Genomic DNA, 23,047 nt, shown 5'->3' with positions numbered 1-23,047 from the left:
TTTTTTCAATGGCATAGAACTTGTTTATGGCTAGGGAAAATGGATCTAACCTGTTCTCCCCATCCGAGGCTAGGATGAATTTTTTCGAAATTATTCTTGACAGGTGTTTGTCAAATTCTTTAAAACATCTGGTGACTGAGATCCTGTAACCTCCCTAGGCAGTCTGTTCCAGTGATTGCCTTAGGGGTATTTTTCTTGTCCAGTTTAATTAATCTCCTTCACAGTGTTATCATTTGCCCATTGTTTTCCTAACCATGTTCCATTTACCAAGTTTGCAAACCAAGGCTGCAGTAATACAGCAAGTATTGAACAGGCATATTTCTGGTACACAGCCTCCTTCGTACTAACTTACAAAGGTATTCAGTGCAAATCTGAAAGAACTGAGTGTCAGAAGTGGGAGAAGAATGAGTCATGGAGAGTGGGAGTCAGTTCAACTTTAAGATGCCTAAATGTAGGTCTCTACATGTTTTCTCAGTGTCTTTCCCATTATGGTCTAATGAGTTCTGATAAATACAGCCAGTGGAGCCTGAAGGATGCTTCATGTAATTTGCTGTTTCAGAGATCTACATTCAGGTGAGCTGGACTGATTCCTGGCTCCATTAGTGATATTGATAAGATCAATAGGATGTGGCCAAAAGTTGCATGAGGGGTGATTTAGATTTTACATTAGGAAAAATTTCTTCACTAAAGGGTTGCCAGGCACTGGAACAAGCTGTCCAGGGAAGCAATAAAGTCACCATCCCTGGGAGTATTGAAGAGATGTGTAGATGTGGTGCTTAGGGGCATAGTTTAGTGGTGAACATGGTAGTGCTGGGTTAATGGTTGAACTTCATGATCTCCGAGGTCTTTTCCAACCTAAACAATTCTGTAATCTCTTTTGAGAATAAAGGAAGCTTAGATATCCATGCTTAGGTTCCCAGATTACTCCTGTGTGGGATGTCTTTGTGATTTGCAAATGCATAGCCATTACTGTACAGAGCAAGGTATATTCCATGACTGAACTGCACAGGCAGGTTGATTGAGGTTTTACCTCTTAGGAGTAAAGTATTTCCACAGTATTGCTGGATTCTTGTTTTGTTTCAAACTGTTGCAGGTATGTTCTTACAGTATCCTTCAGGCAGCCAACCACTTCTCAGCAATGTATAAAGTGATGTGATTCATCTGTCATGTTTGTTCAGTGCAGAACTCAACCTTTCTGGGCACTGATCTTGGGTGTGTAAGACTTACTTTTCCTTGGCAGCTTCAGAATTGGGAGTTATTGAGCTGCTGTTAACAGGCAGCTTTGTGATCCCTGTCTGCCTCTCAGCATGTTTATAATAGGTTAAATAAACTAGAGATCACTGGAGGGGATGCTCATGTTTGCAGCTACTCTCAAGGCAATCATCTTTGGGGGTGTGCTGAGAAGAGAGAAGCTGTGGGAGTTGCTGGCAGGTATGCACACAAGGTTCACTGGAAAAATACTGCACGGGCTTTGACTTCCAGCTAAATCCATGAAGCACCATAATATTTATGGAGCAGGGAACTAGCATAATGCTGGGGGTATCTGTCACTTTGCCAATACGTGGTGACCAGCAGTGCTACCAGATGCAAGTGATAGGCATGATTGAGCAATAAATGCAGGCAGAAGCATGGGTGTAGGTGCAAGGACACTTCCCAAATGATTCTCCCAGGGTCAGATGGAATTCAAGAGTGAGCAGGCTTAACTTCCAAGCTGACATGATTCACTAGACCATGTAGGAAGCTTGTTACTAGCTGTCAGGACTGCATTTTTGTAGGGAAGATTGCCAGTAGCCTGTCAGAGCCCATTTAGGTTGGGAATATTGCAGATGTCCTAGTTCTCTTTCTTCTGAGTTAAACTCTGTTGCTGCTGCTGCTGTGTGTATATTGAGGAGAGGAGGGAGGAGCACCTGTCCTTATGTTTGATTGTATGCTTGAGATGAGCCTTCATAACAAGGCTTAGCACTCAGAGAGCATTGTCTCAGTATGCCTCATTTCCCACCCAGCACCATTCTCTACAGGTGTCATTTAGCTTTTTTTTTATTTTCAATATATTCTTCCTTGTGGTTTTACTGTAACCAAATCTAGATTTGGACACAAGTAGTACTTCTGAGGAATTTTATTACTATTATCTGTTCTTCCCTGTTTTCAGTGATTTGTTCATGTACTGGCAGAGTGTCTGATGTTCCCAATTTTTTCTTCAAGGTTTTTAACTGCAACTTCAAAGTTCTCACTTCATTTTACTGTAAATTTAACTTAGCTTGAGAAAAACTAAAATAAGGATGGACCTCATAAAATAATTTGCAAGGAAGGTTCCTTGGCTACCATGCAGGACTTTCTTTTTTCCTTCTATTTGTATGTAAACATGATAAACACCAAGTAGTGGGAACATTCCTGCAGTTTATGATTTGGCAACTTGGGCTACTTCTGCTACAAGACTGCCTTAAAAGCAGGGCTTGCTGACTGTAGGGAGGATGAGTGAAAACAGCCTGTGTGTGATTGAATTGGAAATGCGATTATTTAATTTTTTTTTTCAAGGCCCCCACAATATTTTCTCCATTTCAAGTAGTATTAAGCTTGAGGCTGTTCAGTGGGGGAGTTCCAAGTGAGCTGAAAAAGTTAAACCTTGACTCAAGTGACAGAAGGCTCTATTGTTGCAAAGTTTAAATCCCATGGAAAGTCCTGAAGGCAAACAGAATAAAATTTCTAGCAGAAGATGAGGCTTGTGACTGCTTTCTGAAGTCCTCTCTGAATGAAGATAAGTTGTTTGTTATTTTCTGTTACTTCAGAGTCTTTACTTTTTTTATTTTCCTGTAGGGGAGTGCTCAAGTACCAGACCAACTTAGAGGAACACCCTCCTGGTTGCTTTAATCCTAACAAAACGCTCCGACAGAATCTGACTGTGCCAAAGGCTTTTGAAGAGCTGTTTCCAGACTATACTACTGAGCCTTTCCCAGAGGACCCACCAGTACCAGAACCCTTTGTACAAAATAGCTTTATGAGAGTTTGTTCCGAGGAACCCAAGTTCCAGTCGCACTTCCCAGAGGTCTGTATGATCCGACATTTCAGGTATTAAAAGCCATGCCAAGCCTTTCAGTCAGCCATAACCACTAATTATTGCTTTTCCAGACCAGATGTTTTAATACTGGAAAATATTATTAAAACCTTTTGAGGCATTCAAAGATTTGGTGGGGAAAAAACAATCTGTATTTAACCCTGAAGTACATTACAATGTGGTGCATGGAACAGGGAGGGTGGAAAAATGTCAAGAGATTGGCTGTAATGTTCTTTTTTGAACAACACCATAACGGATGCATTGATCCTGCTAAAAATGTGATTTTACAGCATAGCATTTCAGAGCAAACATTTATATAACATTTTGTAAGGTCCTTTTGTAAGCATTGTGTGGCAGTAGTTAATTGAAATAATCAAGCTCCATTTGTTCTCTTTTTTACCATGCGGATGCAAGTCCTAATATGCATTTCTGGGTTGCAGTTGGTTGTGGTTTGGCTTTTATAGTCTGTTATTTGCAGACAGGCTTGTTTTATGTGTGGCATGGACAAATAAGTATGATGAGAGTGGAGACAGAAAAGCCTTTTCTTTTTTCAGTTTTCCATTTTCCTTTTGTTTCTTTATGTTTTGTGGCAGCTTTTTCTTTATAGAATTTTTTTCTTTTCTTTTGAGAAAAGATGAGCTGGGTTGTATTGGCAAGTAGCCTGAGGAAGCTTGCAAATATGGAGTTCATGAGTCCAAGGCCCACCATTCAATATGGTCCCATAACAGACCCCACAGGAGTTTCTCTTTGTTATTATCATTGTTGTTTTCTGTTGAACATGTGTCCCCCTTACTAGCTACACTGGGAACTCATTTTTCTATGGAGTATGTAATCCTATTGAGAAGCAGTTAATTCTACATTGAATTCCTCCAACAAAGCTCTTTGGATTGGTATTTTGTTGTGGTAATATTCCTGAATTATAACCATCAGTGTATATCTGGCTCCATATGACCCACAGGGCAGCAAGGAGTCTTCTTAGGGGCTTAAGATGCTTGCTTTAGAGCCATTAATGGGAAAGGAGTCATGGAAAGAAATGGCCACTCAATATTCTCCTGACAGCTTTGAAACACTATTTAGGATTTTTTTGAATTTGGAAATATTGTGATACCAAGTTGAAAAAAAACCCCAAAACTGTGAGCTACAGAAACTAGTAAGGCTTTTTATTGTTGAAAATAAATGCTCTGCTAGTTGCAAGAGATGTTGATGTGTAACGTCAGAAATTGGGAAGGGAGGGAAGATGGATGAGGGTTGAGGGGCACTTCAGTGCCACAGCTTGAATGACTGAGCAGATGTGGAATTAGTAGATAAGTCTGCCATAAGCTATTGGTAATTGACTCTTAGGATGGGGTTTAGCTGAGCAGCTGCAAATGTCTCCATCTGGAGCATTCACCCAGGACTCCCCATATAATCAGTGCAGAGGAATGGGTATTTCCAGGGCATTTTCTGTCTAGCATACACATCTTTCATGGGAGCAAATGGATTGTGATTCAGAAGTGCCCATTCTCTGTTGTCTATGATTTTGCACTAGTTTAATATCAACATAATTTCTATAGCACAAGAATGAAGTTTTCTTAGGTTTTTACTTGAATCTGAGATGGCTATAAGAAGGTAATAGTTAAATAACACTGGAAGTCTGACAGTGTTTTTCCAGAAATGTTAACCAATTGTATAGTACTCTGGTCTGTGTAGGTACTGTTTCTTTCTTCGCTGAAACCAGCTGCAATCTAACTACATCAAACCAGAATAGCAAACAAGGTCATTAGCATTTTTTTCCTTATGAGTTTTATGATTGAAATTGCTGGTGCTTGTGGGTGATGCTGCTGGTTAGACTGATTAAGGCTTTGGAACATTCTTCGGTTTCTGCATGTAGAGAGAGACATGGATGTTAGATGTGAAGTGAGATCTTGAAAGAGCTCATGTAGTTGTGAAAATCGAAGACAGAAAGTTAAAATTCTATGAGATAAGATATTTTTGTTCTGCCTTAGACCTGGTTCTGGATTTCTGGGCCGCTGTGCCTGTACTGTGTGGAGCGGCTGTACCGCTACATCCGCAGCAACAAGCCAGTCACAATCACCTCAGTGATAAGCCACCCCTCCAACGTCCTTGAAGTCAGGATGGTGAAAGATGACTTTGAAGCAAGGCCTGGTCAGGTGAGCTAATGTGGCCCTAAAGAACCACTTTGCTTTCATGTAACATTATCTGTAGGGATGAGTATCACTTTATAAGTCCTAGCCCATTGCTGAATGTTTTGAATGTATCCTTTCTACCATTTTATTTCAGTATGTTATTCTCCACTGTCCGAGAGTGTCTGCCCTGGAAAGCCATCCGTTCACTCTTACAATGGTAAGAAATAGTGTTCTTTTCTGTACTTTCTCTTTTATTTATATTTGGTAAGCAAATGGTCTTTGTTTCTCTCAAGGTGACAATTCTCTCCAGAATAGCTCATGTTTCATTTATGAGGGTACCAGTGAATATGAAATGGCATGATTATTATGTGTGACAGTATTCAATACATATTTAATTTTCTCCACTGTTGAGAAAAAGATAATGGGAACTTTTTTCAAAGTCTTCCGTAAGTGAAAACCAATAATAAATAAATCCATAAAAAATCCATAAATAAATCAATAAAATCCATGTGATTTTGGAAATTCTTTTATAAAAGAAGTTTCAGCCATATTTCTAGACCTTAATACAGAAGGGGCACAAATTGTAATGAGCTTTTGCCACCTCTCTTTTTCAATGAGAACACATTTCTGTGACTGCCTTTTCAAAGGTAGAAAAAATCAAGTTGAAAAAAAAAGTTTCTAAAATTGTCTTGTGGTTTTGTTATTTTTTTTAATATTAAGAGATATATTGATGACTTGATGTGATATACCAGTGAGGTGATGCAATGTTAGGATTGCTACTTAAGTTGGTCTAGAATGGGAACTGAAACCTGTAGAGACAGACTGGAATAACATACAGTTGGGTTCTCTGGGAGTACATAGTGCAGATTCTGCTAAAAAATCACTGTACTGGCTGGCTATATTGTTACAAAAGCAGAATATGAGGTTGAATATTGTGGCAGCCTTTTTCTTCCAATGGGAGTCAATGCTTTTGGATTGCCTGAATTGGACATTCTTCTTCAAGAAGACTGTGGAGATAAATGTTCATGTGTGATTGCTTTCTTTGGGCTGATAACTGATACTTTATTCCTTCTGAGTTATAGTGAGTGCTGTGGAGCAATTGAGATGTTTTTATGCCAGCTGATATTCTGAGGGCACAGTCAGGTCCAGTTCTTTAGGTTTGTGGGGTGTTTTATTTTGGTTTTTTAATTTACTTTATCTATGCTGAGCTAGGATTCACAGGGGAACCGACACTAAATTGCTTCCAAAATCAATTTTGTGCTGTAAATCTAGGAATGAATCTCACTTAAAGGAAGCTGCCTCTGTATAGCTTGGTGAAGCATTCATTGCACTTTTGCAAAGTTTTCATGGGCATTCACTTTACCAGTACAAACCAGAGAAATGTGTTATGTGTTATTTATAACACATTATTTATATATAATGTGTTAATGGAAGTAGTACTTTTAGGACTGTCCTCTGTATAGTGCACAAAGATAACTTGATGTGGAATGCTGAAAACTTACATGCATATATGAATTTATGCAGAATGGTTTAGTCAGAACATATTTACATTTTCTTATGACATTAGTAATCAGACCATACATTTCAAGAACTATTTTAAGTCTTGGGTAGCTCTTTCCACTCCTTTTGCCCTGGTATAGCTATAAAGCTGGTCTGTACCAGTGGGCATATCTTATTTAAACATTAATCTTAAAACATCATGTTCCTAATTTCTCACGGCACATCTCAGTCAAAATTAATATTATGGTAATAATTTGATCATTATTAGTAAATGCACAGTTTGGAAACTGGAACTCTTATTATAAAGATTTAGTCTTCTTGTGTTGGGACACTGCTAAAACAATGAATTTTGTGGTTTTAATTTTTAGAAATAATGTCATCAAAAAATATTTGGCCTGGTTCAGATGAGAGTTTTTGTCAGAGAAGAGACTGCTGACACAGACCTACTGGGTGAGGTCATAAGATGAAGTTGAATCGGATGTCAGATTTCTTGCATGAATTGAGAATTTCATCCAGTATTTAAAATGGCATATTATGGCAATACATGTTAAGTAAAATTATTTTTGCAGATGAACTTCTAGAGCCAGGAACTATGGAAAATCTCTTGTTGTGAATTTGAGTTTTCTTAGTGAACATAAATAAGTGATAATGTGCAGTATATTTTCAATATGTAATTGGAGTTGATAAATTACAGTTTGTGTAAGTTTTACAGCCACGTATTAAATATCTAACATTAAAATTAGCAATTTCCACTCATGCAGAGTGCATCGTATTTTAGATAAGTAATACTAGACCAGGAAATTCCTGTTCATGCTCAATGTTTTCTACTTTTAAGTATGGTGGTATCCTTCAGCACAACAGCTTATCCTTCAAGGTCACATATATATTCTATTACAAGATATGAAGTTATCACTGAGTTGATACACAAGGGTATTTTGCTACCGCATTAACTCTACTGGAGAAGGGCTGTCATCGGGTAAATGACTTTTACAGAATAATGAGGATTCTAAGTGTCTAGATCTATGACAATCTTTTTACCCAGCCTAAGCCAGGGGCACATTTCCACATGTCCTTCTAGGTCAGAGAGTATGGTGTGGGCTGATGTCCTGCCTAGAAAGCTTTTTTGTTGTTTAATATGATGCTAGCCATAGGACAATGCTTGTAGAATGTGCATGCAAAAGCTTAACTCAGTCGTTTTAGACAATTACTCTAAATTGCCTAAATCAGTCGTTTTTCCACTCCCATCTGACCTACTTGTCCAAGCAAGCTGGAACGCTACTGCTGCTTCTTTTGTGGAATGATCATAATCTTTCCACAGAAGTTATTTTTCTAGGTTGGTGATGGGGCGAGTGGCTTAGATCCACAGTAAGAAATTCATGAGAGGTTTGTGTGGCTTCAGGTACTGGAAGTACACTGCCACAATGACTTCAGCAATGACTGCAGCAGAGCTGTGGGGGGAGACTGCAGTCTTCTTCCTGGTACTGTTGTCCTGCTTATAGTTGTAGAATACATTGGTTGGAAGGGACCTCTAAAGGCCACCTAGTTCAACCTCCCTCTGCAGTAGGCAGAGACATTTTCAACTAGATCAGATCCCCATCCAGCTCAGGGAATGTTTCCTGGAATAGGGCATCTGCCAGATCTCTGGGCAACCTGTTCCAGTGTGTCACCATCCTCATTGTAAAACATTTCTTCTTTATCTCTAGACGAAATCTACTCTCTTTCAGTTTAAAACTATTACCCTATGTCCTATTTCAACAGGTATACTAAAAAGTCGTGTCTCCAGGCCCTATGTGATGTTCTGTTCACACTGGTGAAATATCTCACTGTGCCTAGAACATGCTTAAAAGAAAAGAAATTACCATTGCAGACATTGTACTCCTAAATGTGGGTAATAACCTTAAGTGGAAAGGAAGGGGTGAGTCAGCATGAAGGAGTCGTGGACATATTTTACTAGTCCCTTCCCATTTCAGGTTGTGTAATATTTACAGTTTAGCTCAGTTTCTTACATAACACCAGGGTGGAGGAACACACAGGGAGGCTGTGTAAAGACACTGAACTCCCATTCCACTCTGGCAAATCTCCCATGTGTTTTGCTCAGAGCCAGAGGGAGCTCTGAACTGTAACCAAGTGAGCATAAAGAGGCTTTATTCTTCTTGCAGCCTGCCTTTGGGTGCTTTGCATTGATAAGGTCCCCTTGAGCCTTCTCTTCTCCAGAAGTGAGAGCTGAACAGTCACAACCCTCTCAAACTTTCTTTGTGGGAGATATGTTCTAGTCCCATCATTATCTTCATGGCCTTTGTCTGGACTCTCTGCAGTATGTTCTTGTCTTTCTTGTAGTGAAGAACCCAGCACTGGACACAGGTCTCGAAGTGTGGCTGAATAAAGGAGGATCACCTACCTCAACCCTCTGGTAGTGTCACTTGTACATTCTGAAATTTGGACACTTAAAAACACCAGTTTTCTCTCACGAGCAGCGTGATTTTCATTTCTGAAGTGTATTTCTACTGCTTTTTGTTCACTAGTGACTTTGTACTCTCTAGTGCGACTCCTTGTCTTTGGGAAATCTGGGAAAGGTAATGAATAGCTGGCCCAACATTTTGGATTCCTGCAAGTGACCTGCTGTACAGTTCTAGGTAGTGCTTAGTGGGCCATTCACTTCATAGTGTCTTCATTGCTCCATTTTTCTGATTTAATTTCCACAAAAAAACCTTTCTTTTTATCATGTTTTATGATGCTTTTTTCACTGATTTTTACACAACTGTACCTATCTGTTACTGTGATGTGTAAGACAGTGCGAGTCACATTCTCAGTCCTGTATACCCTCATGTCCAATTTAATTATTTTAGGTAGGATATTCTTGCATCTTAGAATTGAATTTGAGCAGAACACAGTCAGTTCCAAGATATTTTCATCTGTAGTGACTAGAATTACATTCTGTTTATAATTACTTTGAGTGTTTGTAAAATGGACAAATTATTTTTGTGTGTTTTCCCCTTGATGAATTCTTTTAAAGAGATTTGTCTTTCAGATCAAGTGCAAGATATGGTCTGGAGATCAGACCATCCAGAGAAACCATGCTCTGCTTCCTGAGACTGCAATTTCTTTACCCTTTTTGGAGGAAAGTGTGGAACTTGTCTGCCATGGAATGCAATTTAAATGTAATTGTCTAAATCAATCTTTAGAGACCTTGAAGTCTTTTTTTTTTGTCTTTTTTTTAATGTTTTGGAGAGTGTTCATTTCCTTCAATAGTGTTCTGGTTGCTCTTTGTTTTAACCTGTAGGAAGAAAAAGAGACTAAGGCTTGCAGTTTACATTGGTTTTTTTTTCCATCTCTATCACACATTTCCCCCTTGCTGTTGAGTTCCCTCAATTTGCAGCACCATGAATACATGACTGCATGCTTCCTTTATTTTTTTTTTTTTTACTAATGAATGGCATTGGAGGCAGATTCCTATTTAGACTATATAAATTAGTGTCCTAAGTCGCTTTTTCTACTGTGTTTCTGGAATTTCTTGCATTAGCAAGCAGTAAGTTTCATGGAAACAGCCTTGTGTTTTGCAGATTTTAAGTGCTTCAGAAGATGTCCTAAGTTCTCTCATGAGGTCTCTGCTGAATCCACTACAGCACTACAGAGTCAAAGCACAAACTCTCATAAGCTCTAGTTTAGACTGCTTGGCTATCAAAAGACCGGTGTCTACTCCCAGCAGCTCATAAAGCTTGGTGACCTTGTTATTTCAGTAGTGTTGATTTTCTTGTGCCAAAGGAAGGTAGGAAACAACTACATCACTTCATTTAGAATTTAGACTGTAACAGACCTTGAAATAAGGACAAGAATAAGACATGAATCCTTCTAAATTTGGAGATGGCTCAGATCTGAGGTTTCGTTTGGGAAAATTCTGTTTTGCAACAAACATCCATAATTGCAGCATCAAATAATCTGTTATTCCAAAGTTTTGATATTTTTGGCTGTCACTGGCAGTTGTCATGCCCCTGCTTCTTCCTTGGAGCTAAAGTCTGAATATCCTGAAACTTCCTTTGTTGCCTTTTCTTCAGTTGACATATACATGTATCTTTATATTTAAGCATAGGTAGCTTGCATAAACACTTGCTGAGCTTTCCCTGTGTCTGTATAAGACATTCTCTGCATATCCACTGATTAGTAGCTTTACGAGATAAAGTTAAAAGAGACAGGTGGTTCAGAAATAGCACATAAAAAGCAAAAAATCAAAACAAGCCAAACCAAAGATCCTAGTCTTGAGACTCCAGGGCTTTACGAAATATGTACTTTATTAATAAGGTAGGAGATTGCTTCTTCAGACCCTCTAAAGAGTTTTGGCTCTTCCTTCAATGTCTAGATCCTAGTTCTGGTAACAACTAAGCAGTGATCAGCTACTGGCAACAAGAGGTTTGAAACATTCTTTGAAACTAGAAATTTTGTTCCGTGTCAGAGAATGCTCTGACCTCCCCTACTTTAGTGCTGCATTTAATCTGCTTTTAATTCCCATTGAAGTAACTGAAAACTGGAAGAGTCTGGTAATAAAAGCTCCAAGAAGTTCTGCCCCTCTTCTGATTCTCCATACTTTTGAGCAGATGGTTAATTTGAAATAGATCACATCAGGAGGATTTGTAGTGCAACATCTTCCTTCCTTTCCTTCCACATACATACAGGTCTGTATAAGTAAGAAAACTCCAGAGGGAGGATGGTATGTGTGCATTTTTAACAAGTCAAAACTGAGTTTTTAGGAGAGGATAAGTTTGCATATGCAGATACTCAGATCCAAATGTATATTATTAAAGAAGAATACTCACTTGATTAATATCCAAATAGTAGAGTAATATTATCACAGACAGAGAAAATTTTAAATCCATTTACCATCTCAAGGTAAATAGAAGAATTACCTGGGAGGTTTTTGAATGTACATGACAAGTTATATACTGTACCTAAAATCTCAGAGCTATTACTTAATCATAGATTCTCTACCTTTAAGGGTTTTGTTAAGGTTTGATTTGTAAATTTTTTTTGGTAGATTGAGTTTTCCTTGTTACTTCTGCATCTCCGTCAAAGTCCATTTGGTATCTGGATTTAGATATGATGGGATTACAAGGTGGTGGTCCTGATCTGTGCATTTTATGGTTTTGGGCCTGATTCCTTGTCAGAAAAATCTTAGCAAATATTACACTCAGTATAAACAGCATCAAAAGTAGCACATTTGCTTTTGTAAAATAAAACCAGTGTTTTGTAAACCCAGAGTTGTCTTTATCCTTGGATAATCCAAGGCTCATTTAAAATTAGTGAAGATCTTAAAAGTCTAGCAGTGGAGTTTTAGCTCTAAGCTTCTTTAAGCCAGAAATTGTGTACTGCATAAGGAGATGATGGAGAAACATGTGTCGTGCACTGTAAACTTAAGAAATAAACTATCCACAACAGGAAAAGCCTAGGGGCCAAATTCTGAAATATTTCATAAAAAAAATGGAAAAATTGTTGGAACGTTGCCTGAGTAAAAAGTACGTAAGGACATCAAGAGCTAAGTTCATACTGTCTGATAAATACAATAAAAACAAAATCTAACATGATGACATTCTAATAAGATTTGTTAAATATCTTGTGCAAATAGTTATGAAACCTGTCTTTATGAGATGATTTGCAGAGTGTTTAGGGAAATTGTGAAGTATCTTGCTGGCAGGCTAAAGAAATCCCTAGAGCTTGTCTGCTCTTCATAGAAGTAGAATATCTAGCAGCTGTTTGATGAAGAATTTAAGTAAAACAAAAATAGAATAGATAATTATTGCAGATGTCGTTAGTACTTCCTTAGACTTGTTTGTTTGGTTTGGGGATTAATAGTTGTGAGGTCTGTATAAAAACCCTACGTAAACCCTGACTTTTATTTAAACTTTCAAATCTGACTCTTTCAGTGAGAAGGGAACACAGAAATTCTTACACTCAAGTTCACTAAAGCCCAAGTTCTCCTTCAGCAGATACTTTAAAGAGAAGGTGGCAGATCCCTCTAATCAGCAGGGTTTGGGTTTTTTTGATTCAGTGAAAGTAAACTTACAATACATAATAAGCATGTACTGACTTCAACAGAGAAATGTGTTTTCTCCCATCAGAGATAGTGCTTTTAGTTTGACTGCTAAGTCAGGTGAGAGCAAGGTCTAGGAAGTGCAGGAGAATATCAAAATAAAACAAACAAAGAAGACCAATGACCTTCCCCCCCAACAAACAAACAAGAAAAACAAAACCTGAGCGCAAGCTTTAAGCATGAATACAGTTAACATGTGGACAAAATATTAGAGGAAATTAAGTGCTTTGTCTCTTTCTGTCCTAAAATTAAGACCATCTGGCTGGTGGGGCTCTCTGCTTTAGCCTGGCAAAATACAGTGTGTGCTGGTAGGGGAGTTCAGAGGGACACAGCAGTTCCTCAAGGTGGTGGTGATCTGACTGGAAAACCTGTTGATCCTTTGGTTGTTCTTTCCATGAGTGTCTCACACTACTGAAAGCCAGTTATAATGAGCTTGGAGGTGGCCCATTGTTTTGCTTGGGGATGATTGGACCTTCTTGTGCTGTTGAGTTTCCTTGTCCTGTGTTTGTTAGCTCTGTGCATTGTTACTTGGCAATGTGTCCATGTACCCTTGGAGGACTTGGAGAAGCAGCCATGGGCAGAAGCATTGTTCTTCTGCTTTTTGTTCCTTCAGGGACAAAGGCTTGCATCCTGAGCATCTTGAAATGTTGTGATTTGGTTTCTTTTCCCCCGAACCAGCAACTTGAGAGGCATAAATTATATAGGCTGAATACTGCTAGGATTGAAACACTTTTATTTTCTCTCTTATAGAGAGTTGGACTTGATGATCCCTACAGGTTCCTTCCAGCTTGAGCATTCTATGAGTCTGTGATGTGTAGCGTGTCTGCAGGGATGAAAGGGTAGTCAGCAAGTTTTTTGCCTTGGTTGAGCTGCAGAGGAAAAGAAATGCTGATTAGTGTCTAAAAGTGTACCTTTGTAGTGAGTGCATCCATAGCAGCAATAGAGTATCAGTTGCACTGTTACAGACCTGCAAGAAAACAAATGAAGAAATTTCATATTATATATTCAAAATTTTATTTTATGCCATTTTGTGAGTATTTTACAAGTATTGGTCTATTTACAATCCTAAGACAACACTACATTAAAAATTTGCATTTTCTTGTAATGCAAGAGTAAAATCCAGGAACAAGTAGATTTTATAGATAGGAATCTCATAGACTGAGACCTAAAGAAAACAAAGATAATTTCTAACACTGAGAGTAATTTAACAACTGAGATTGCAGGGAGTGAATTAGCAAATGCTGATGAGCTACAGACTCACGGGAATTAGTGGGTGTGGGTTTGTGGTTTGTGTTACAGAGGAATTTAGACCCCAGATGACCAGAATGATCCTTCTTGGATCTGCAGCTGCCCAGTAATGCATCCTGCAGTTTGTTATGATGTGTTTTTTCCACTAGCTTGACTGCAGGTGTCTGAGGTTGTACAGCAAGGAGTATATGGCAATGGAAAGTGAAAAATATTTGGAATATGTTGCTGCAGCTGCTTGCTGGGCTGCTTGCTGGGAGTTGGTTCTACCATGGCAGGGCTCTGGCTGAAGCCATGGTGTTTGAGGCATGGTGGTCTTGCCTTGGTCATCCTGGCACTGCTGATACTTAAATCATGCTCCATGGTTAGGATTTCCTCACATTCAAGATGTTATGATGTCTGCCAGTTCAGTTAGGGTAGCTGTAAGGCCAAGTCTCTAAAAGGAAAAGCTTTTAAGCAAAATCCAATCTGTGAAATAACATGATGCAAAAATAAATAGAGACATTTTAAAAAATCTCCAAATGTTTGAGGAAGAGATGTGTTTAAAAGAATACCTCCACGTAGTAACTTTTTTTTCCTCTGAAATTTGCTTCTTACAGGATTAATTAGTTAAAGCAGGGGTAGCCCAGTGTTACAGAGTTCACCTCTTATGAGTCAGACTGAAGTCTAGCTACTATTTCTTGGCTACCTTTATATAGCATGCCTGTGTTTGTCATCACTCCTCTCCATTTTCTAATGTCAGAATGAATCATTTTAGGAATGTTTGTATCAGTTCTGTATGAAACCAGACAAGCTGCAGCTTACTGAGCTTCCAAGGTTCATATTTTCTTGTCAGTTGGCAAAGTTGAAAACTTTCTATTTATTTTTTTTTCTCTTTTTTATTTTTTCCCTTTTACAGAAGGAAAAATATATCGGTCGTGTTTAGTTCTTCTTTTTTTCTCCTCATTTCTGCCTCTTTTCAAAACCTGTCAAGTCTCTAATGTGTTTCTCTTGGTCTGGGTAAGGGTTCATGGAGTCTGCAGCAAGGATGTACTGATGAATCAGGGTTTGCAGTGCAGCTGGCTCACCCTGGCAGGCAGGAGCATGGAAACAGGGTCTCTGCACTGTTTGCAGTCCCTGCCAGGATATCTGCAAATCCATATTAGGATCATATAATGGGTTTTTACTCAAAGTGAAAGACTTCTTTGAAGGAGTTTCCTTTTATGTAAACAAATCCCACAACAAGCTTTTAAATTCCCCCAATCAGACACTTTGTTCTTCCAGCTGTAGCACAGATCTTCTTTGTAATTTTGGTCACTGTTCAGGCCACCTACTGCAGTGCCACATGCAGAGATGGTGTTTACTGTGGTGCAGTTTACTTGAGAGCAGTATCTCCACTGGAACTTGTAAGGAGCTTTATTTGCAGAGCCACTGGGGGTTTGTAACTTGGGCATCCCTTTCATCTCCTTTCTTCTGATAACAGATATTCCTTGGTGTTATCCTGGTGCATGCATTAGCATTTCTGTGATAGTCAGTAATTAGAACTTAGCACCTCTCTAAAGAGACTTCACAGTTCTTATCGTAGAGGTGCGCAGAAGAACTGGAAACATTCAGGAATTAACTTTCTGTTTTCTTGCTAGTTTGCTGCTGTCTCACCCCATTCCCTGCACCCTAACACCTAAAAAGACTGTTTTAAAATACTGAATAGCATTTAATAACATTAAAATAACTACAGTAAGATTTGTCTCATTTCTTGTTCTGGGCAGTAGATAAGCTGTGGTGTTAAATATTCAGGGTACTCTAAGCTAGAAGCACAGATGTTCATAACACAATTTTCAGTTGCTTTGTGCTGGGCTCTCATGCACAGATTTCTCCAGTGCTCATCGCCATGAGCAGGTTTTTGTACTGGTCTAGAATCACAGAGTCACACAGGTTGGAAAAGATCATTAACCCAGCCCTGCCATGTCCACCCCTAACCCATGTCCCTAAGCACCACATCTGCATGTCCTTTGAGCATTTCCAGGGATGGTGACTCCATCACTTCCTCAGACAGCCTGTTCTGATGCTCGACCACTGTTTTGGGAAAGAAATTTTCCTAATACCTCATCTAAATCTCTCCTGGGGCAACCTGGAGCTGTTATACAGTGGGTGTAAAGTAGAACTGCTATGATCTAACAGTAATTAGTTTGCTCACTTTACATTAATATAAAAGCAAGGTAGAGGACAACCGAGAACTGTGATCACATAACAATATAAAATTGTTAAATAAAATGTATTTCAAATATGTGATAATCTAGTAGTGTATTATAAATTAGTTAAATTATCCAGTTTATCTTGGCATGGAGATAGATAGTAGAGCTTAGGTTGCTGGTGAATGTAATTAATTTAGTGGTTTATAAGAATAAAGTTCTCCAGGGATTGTTGTACAATCCCTGTGTGATAACTGGCATTTGTATTCCAAGTTAGCTTGAAGAAAAAAAGGAAAAAAATATATGGAAAGTTGTTTTTTTTATCAAGATGTAGAACAACCTGTATTCTCTAAATTTTGTTTACATGTAAGATTCCTGTAATTTTGTTGAATGTGAAAATATATACAAAAATAGGCATTGTAAACTGAGGGAAGTATTCCATCTTAATGCTAAGAACATAGTTTGGTTTCTCTGAGGGTGTAAATCTTCACATCTGTATCAAATTTACTAGAATTTCTTTGGCTTCCAGTTTGTTTTCTAGAAGGGCCAAATGTTGGAAGATATTCTGGTGAATGTAGACATTCATACCTGTAAAATCTTAGACTTTTTAAAGGTATAGATCACCTGAGGTTAGAATAAGATGAACATTACTTCATGTTATTACAGTATCTGCAAGAGTTAATTTGTGTATCATAGCATTTTAATCAAATGAGTGCAGCAAACAAGTTCAAAATGTGGAAAGGATTACTGAAAAGCCTTAAGTTTAATATTGTCTACTCTCCCTTCTCATTGCAGGCTATTCAAGTTAGTGATTTCTCTTTTTGGAAAACAAGGTTGATTTAAGGAAAAGGACCTAAGATAAAGTATTTTTTTTTATTTTAAGATTGACTAATCTTTATAATTTTCCACTGGACAGTGTACTGGGTGATAAAGGAAGAGTAGGGAGCTTCAACATAGTACAGTGGATTGTTTCTTAGGGTTCCCAGGTTAAAAGCAGCAGGGGGAAATTGAAATGTTATTTGCCAAAACACAGTTTCAAAATAATTTTAATTGGTTTTGTTCACAGCTTCAGAGAGGGCATGATGCATTTCTGAGGCTGCTTTGGCACACCTTCATTTAGGCAAGGCAATACCCCCAGGTACTAGTATGTGATGGGAATTGTCTGGCTGGAAAGGACTCAGCACAGAGTGGCTATGGGGTTGTGGTGAACACCAAGTTGACCCTGAACCCACAATGTGCTCTTGCAGCAGAGAAAGCCAAGAGCTTCCTGAGATGTATTAGGCAGGGTTGCCAGCAGATGGAGAGAGGTGACCCTTCTCCCATCAGCCATGTATCTAGAGCTCTGTGCCCAGTTCTAGACTTCCTAGCACAAGAGAGACATGGATGTATTGAAGCACAAAGAGTCGTGAGGATGAGTAAGGGACTGGAGGATCTCTGGGTATGAGGAGACCTGAGAAAGCTGAACTGAGTGACAAGAGCAGAAAATAGAATTAGTCTCCTCAGAGGCACCTAGTCACAGGACAACTCAAACTGGTAAACAGGAGGTTTCATCTGGACCTAAGAGAAACCCCTCTTTGTCTCTGAGAGTGGCACAGGTTGCCTGGGCTGTGGAGTCTCCATCATTAGAGACCTTCAAAGCACAATGGGACGCTCTCCTGGGCCACCTGCTCTTGCAGACCCTGCTCTCACAAGGGGATCGAAGTAGCCAATCTGCACAGGTGCATTTCAGTCTCAGCTATCGTACAATTCTGTGATTTCATGAAGGTTAAATATATAAGAGAATATTTTCATTGCACTTCAGTGTGCATTCCCAGTGGTCTGTTAATAAATAACATGGGAAAATCTGCCCATTTTCATGATCAAACTTCTGAAAAACTGTCTTTGAATATTTTTTAGCTGCTGGAATGTATTCTCCAACAGTCTGGAAAAAGTCACTGTTTAGCCATTGTGAAAAAAAGCCATTGTGAAAAAGCCATTGTGTTTACAGAGATGAAATGGGTAAAATAAATGTTCTGTGCAGTAAAAATATGTAAATACAAATTTCAGAGTTAAAATTATAGGCATGTAGGAAAGTCTGAAAGTCAGAAGAGGCCTATGGAGATCATATGGTTTGACCTTCTGGTGCAAGGACTGTGGATGATATTATTTAGTGTTGTGTGAATTAGCTGAATTAGCAGGAGAAATTGTACCATTTCCCTGGCTGCCTGTTCCATGATGCAGAACATTTTTCTTATATCCAAATGAAATTTCCTCTGAAACAACTTGTACTCCTGGTCTGGTGTCTTGTTGCCATGCATGGTTCTGAAGAGAGTGAGCACCTTCATCTTCTCTTTAGCTGTTTTCTTAGTTATTCGTAGACAGACATCTCCCCAAGGCTTTTCTTCTGTGGGTTACCCAAGCACATTCCCTTACTGACCCCTCTTTGAATGTCAGGTTATCCAGTCCTTTCACTGCTTTGGTGGTCCTTTGCTGGATCACCTACATTCTTTCTCTCTCTTTTAAACTGGAGGAAATTCACTCCACGTAGCCCAGATAGTCATGTTTCTTCTGGTAAGATTTAGCAGCATAAGGAGATTTTTCCAGAACTCTATGAGGATGTCTCATAGCTAGTAATAAGTATCAAAATAGGTTTCCTAAAGTCTAAAGAGAAATAAATCTCACTTTTATTGGATAATTTTTCAGGGTAGTGCAGAAAAGAGTTAGTCATAAAAGTGATGTAAAGTATAACAGATTTGAACCTATTCTGGCAGGAGACAAGGGGTATTCTGCCATTAACTTTGTGGAAGCAGGGAATAACAATTTTGTAAAAGATGTGCTGAACTGGGACTGTGGATAGTTGGACCAAGAAATTCAGTCCACCTCCTGTGAAACACAGAGAGCCCTGGGGCAGCCCACAGTGCAAAACCCTACAGAATCCTCCAGAACAGACTTTTTTGCTGCCAGTATGCACCTTCCCACCTAAGAGACTGCTTGCTTGCTTTTATATGGAGAACTAGTCTTGATATTTTTGTTGAAAGATGCTGCAATGAGACATAGCAAACACTGGCCTCATTGTGTGTTTGTCTGCATCCCTCCCTTGATGCTGTTTTTCTTTGGAGACTAAGACTTGCTAAAATAATTGGGACTCTGGGTTTCTGTACCTCATTTTTGTAGGAAAACTTGGAATATAATAAGGAGTTACATAAAAGTGTATCTAGTAATCATTCGTTGTAAAAGGAGTGCTCTTCCCCCTCAGGAAAAAGGAGTGATGGGCTGGGACTTTGTTTTCCCTGTTTAGTTTTTCCAAGATATGTAGATAATACTAACCTTTTGCCTGTGTCTGCTGCTAAATACAGAGCTGACAGGAACTGATTGTCAGCTCTGGGGTCAGTGGCTTCACAGTACACAGAAAATATAATCTTGGGAACACTGATGGCCAGAAGGTCCAGAACAGAGCCAGGAAATATCTTCATAAGCATGGTGCATGTGTATTTGGTGCATGGATTCTCTTCCTGCCCCTTCTTATTTATAATATGGGCCCCTTCTTATTTATAATATGGATGTGTTCTTTGCATTTAAGCCCTCCCCTCAAAACTGCTGTTTGTTCTTAGTAGTGGGAAAAAAAAACAAAAACAAAAGGGACAGAACATCATCTGTTGGGTATTGGTTTCGTGATAGAGCTTGGAATGATCATTAACAGGTTCTAAGAAAGTCATCAAAACTCAGGAATAATATCTCTTATCAAAAAGAAACCGATGATATTGGTTTATAGAAGGAAAGTGAAGTTTTCTTGATGTTGCTTGTCCTGTTTATGTGTGCATCATTTGAATTACCTGCAAAAGCTGTCCAAACAGTGCATTTGAAATGTCCCTCTAGCAAGGAATGGAAAGTCAGGGGAGTTCCTTAGCCCTTGACTGGAGGTTTTCAAATAACATGGTGTAGATAAGATTTTAAGTGTTAACATTCCTGTGTTGATAGTCACAATCAATAGCCTTGAAGTGAGGGCACATGTGTGGAGCGAGACAATGGTGGCTGCAATGTGATTTTTATGACATGCTATGGAATCTGGTGCTTTTCCTTTGCAAACTGTAAGGTCTTGTGAATTGCTTACAGTTTCCATTTAGAAGAAAGCATCAGTTGTATGAGAATGGTCAGCTTGAAAACATGGGCCTTGACATTCAAGAATCAGAAGTCTCTTAAATGCCTTAAGAATGGTGGGGCAGTTCCTGACTCTGAATGATGTGTCAATAGTAGAGGAATACTTCCATTCTGTTTTTGGTATCCTTGCTGAGTACTGCTTAGTGAAGTGTCTGTTCCAAATCACATCAGGAAACAAGCATCCAGACTCCTCTGTGACCAGAAGAAAGGGTTAAGTCTGAAGGGATACTCGGCATTCTTGGCTTCCCCAGCTGTGTTGATGATACTTCTTTAAGGGTACAGCTGCTGGTGTGGCTGTTTAGGAACAACCTATTAACATTAGGTTCTGTCTTAACAACTGTACTTTGAATGCATTTTTTTTTCTGTTTCTCAGAAGTGGTGCTTAATATATTTAATATTTTTAGTGCCCTACAGATACCAAAGCAACGTTTGGGGTCCACCTAAAAGTAGTAGGAGACTGGACAGGTATGTAGAAAACCAATTCCTTTTCAGAGACAAATGCCTTTACTTGAACTGTTATCCGTTTCTGGCTTCTGCACAATTGTTCCTTGACTGTGGTGCATTCTCACTAGAGATTGTTCATACTTGTTTTCCCGAAGTTGTTTTTATTACATTCTTGATGCAATCCCTGCTTTATTCAGATGTACTATTTCTTCAAATAACATGTTTTTTCCACTACTAACTGATCTTCTGATTGCACTGTAATAATTTTCAGCATTCCTCCATTTCTGCCTCTTTTTTTTGTTTTTGGGTAGTCTGCTACCCCTGTGCAGTGCAGTGCCTCTGTACATAGTAGTGTCTGCAGAAATGCTGAAATGTGCAACTCCCAGATAAGCAGATTTTGGTTCCAGCAGTTTGGATAGCAGCCAGGTTAATTAACGCCTGTGGTACACTGAGATTACAGGTTTGCTTTCATGTTCTTCCACGCTCTTCCATTGCTCTTTGAATGTCCTCCATACCAGGGGTGTAAGCCAGGATTCCCTGCAGAGGGGTAGGGCAATTTGGTGCTCTCTGTGACAGTTGTATACTCAAGTGATAGTTGTCCTTATTCCGTAGTGTCTGACTTTGTTCTTGCTTAGCATAGCATTTCCTTGTAAGGAAGACAGATACACAGCGGGGTCTGGTTCATTTCTTATGAAAAAATGTTCTCCATGTTAATTTGTATCAGCTTGTGTGTTTGTGGAATTGAGTCAAATGAGCTTGTCACCCTAAAAGGGATTAGACCAATGCAGAGATAGTAAGTCTGTGCATATTTGTTGAACTTTCCAGTCTGGCTACATACTTGCCTCTGCCAGACTTCAACAGGCAAAGGCTGGGAGGGCAATGCCATATGCACATGTGTTCCATAGACCCCCTGATTTTCTCTCCTTGCTTGAAGTGTTGGCCAGATGGGCAGATTAGCCTCTGGTCTGCCTCAGAATGATGGCTCTTTTGTTGGCAAGTATCATTCCTACATGGGAGGTGACAGTAGGCTATTTGGAAAAGTGGGATGGAGAAGTACTAGCTAAATGATTTTTCCAAAATAAGTGGCATCTTTACAGTTTTCTGATTACCTCTGTGGTGTGAATTCCTCTCTTTAAGCATTTATGTATTATTCTCCCAAGTCAGCATCTATAGTCTCCACTGAAAGGAAGATCTGTCTAGGTTGGACTGTGTGATATTCAGGAACTGTCACATTACAGAGACCATTTCTTGTAGCAGTTTTGCTAAACAGAGATATCTCTCCCAGTGTCAGATGTGCTGTCAAGAAGCAGACAGTTTACCCAGCCCTTGGTGCTCCATCAGTACCATGGAGCCCTGTTCTCACTCATTCCCTTAAGCCCTGTGACAATTAATAGTCTCTAATCTGCTGACTGTTTGAGGAAGGATTATTATATTTGCCATGTTCCTTATTATCTTTCTTAAGCATGCTCTAAAGGCTGCTTCTGCAGACAGGATATTAGACTGGAGGAGTTTTTATGAGACATACTGTCATTTGAGCTCTTTTCATGACCTATTCTCTCAGACTTTATCCTATTTATTAAAATTTTCTTTTGTATCGCCATCTCCCATTCCTGACAGTTTATACCTGACACCAAAGAGACTTGACAATTTATTTCAGAGAACTCAATTACAAGCCTAAATTAAAAGAATGCAAGAGAGGTGCAGATATGCTGTGAAATGCAGAGAAGAACTGATTAGTTGAGGTATTTCTCCTCTGGATAACTTTAGCTTCTTTAGCTGCCTGCACCTGGGAGATGTGGTGAAGGAACATTTCCTGCCACTAGCTGTAAGGACAGGAGAGGGAGTACAGATTACTGGCAAACCAATTCTGCAAGTTGTTTCGGGTCAAGTCTCTTAACAATGTCCCTGACTGATACCTTGAAAATGTAATAGAATACCTTGTGCTGTAGGTTGGGAAAGCAACTCTATGTCAAGAGAAAAGGGGCAATAGTATTTTCAATTCTGGATGAGAAGTTGCTGTTGATATTTCCCATATCCCAGTGTGTATATTTTAGATTTCAAATAAAATAAGCTGAAAGAAGCAGCTTTAGGAAAAGCCAGTCATTCCAGAAACAATGCTTTGCATAAGAGCCAAGAGTTAGTAGATTTTCAGGTAGTACTGTTATTTGCTTTTTAAAATCAATTATTTAAACAGTGGAAAGTGTAGGACAGAAAAAGTAGGTAAGAGAGGAAGAAGCTACAAAACCAGTAGCTCTGAGACCTTTGCAAACCAACTGGTAATCTACACCCCCTGTTT

General features: G+C 39.0%; 1 protein-coding gene across 2 annotated transcripts in view; it reads left to right on the top strand.

Moving 5' to 3' along the window:
* NOX4 (NADPH oxidase 4) overlaps positions 1–23,047 on the top strand; it is a 100,638-nt gene that overhangs the window by 21,620 nt on the left and 55,971 nt on the right. For both annotated transcript variants that reach the window (XM_066570392.1, XM_066570383.1), the window contains exons 9-12: positions 2,815–3,043; positions 5,038–5,202; positions 5,333–5,395; positions 20,712–20,772. In XM_066570392.1, the coding sequence (XP_066426489.1) occupies positions 2,815–3,043; positions 5,038–5,202; positions 5,333–5,395; positions 20,712–20,772 (518 nt within the window). The remainder of the gene's footprint in view (positions 1–2,814; positions 3,044–5,037; positions 5,203–5,332; positions 5,396–20,711; positions 20,773–23,047) is intronic.

This window comes from Molothrus aeneus, chromosome 2 (genome assembly GCF_037042795.1).
Source record: "Molothrus aeneus isolate 106 chromosome 2, BPBGC_Maene_1.0, whole genome shotgun sequence".
NCBI classification, from domain to species: Eukaryota; Metazoa; Chordata; class Aves; order Passeriformes; family Icteridae; genus Molothrus; species Molothrus aeneus.
Note: the sequence above shows the minus strand (reverse complement) of the source record. Positions and strands in the feature narration are given on the sequence as shown.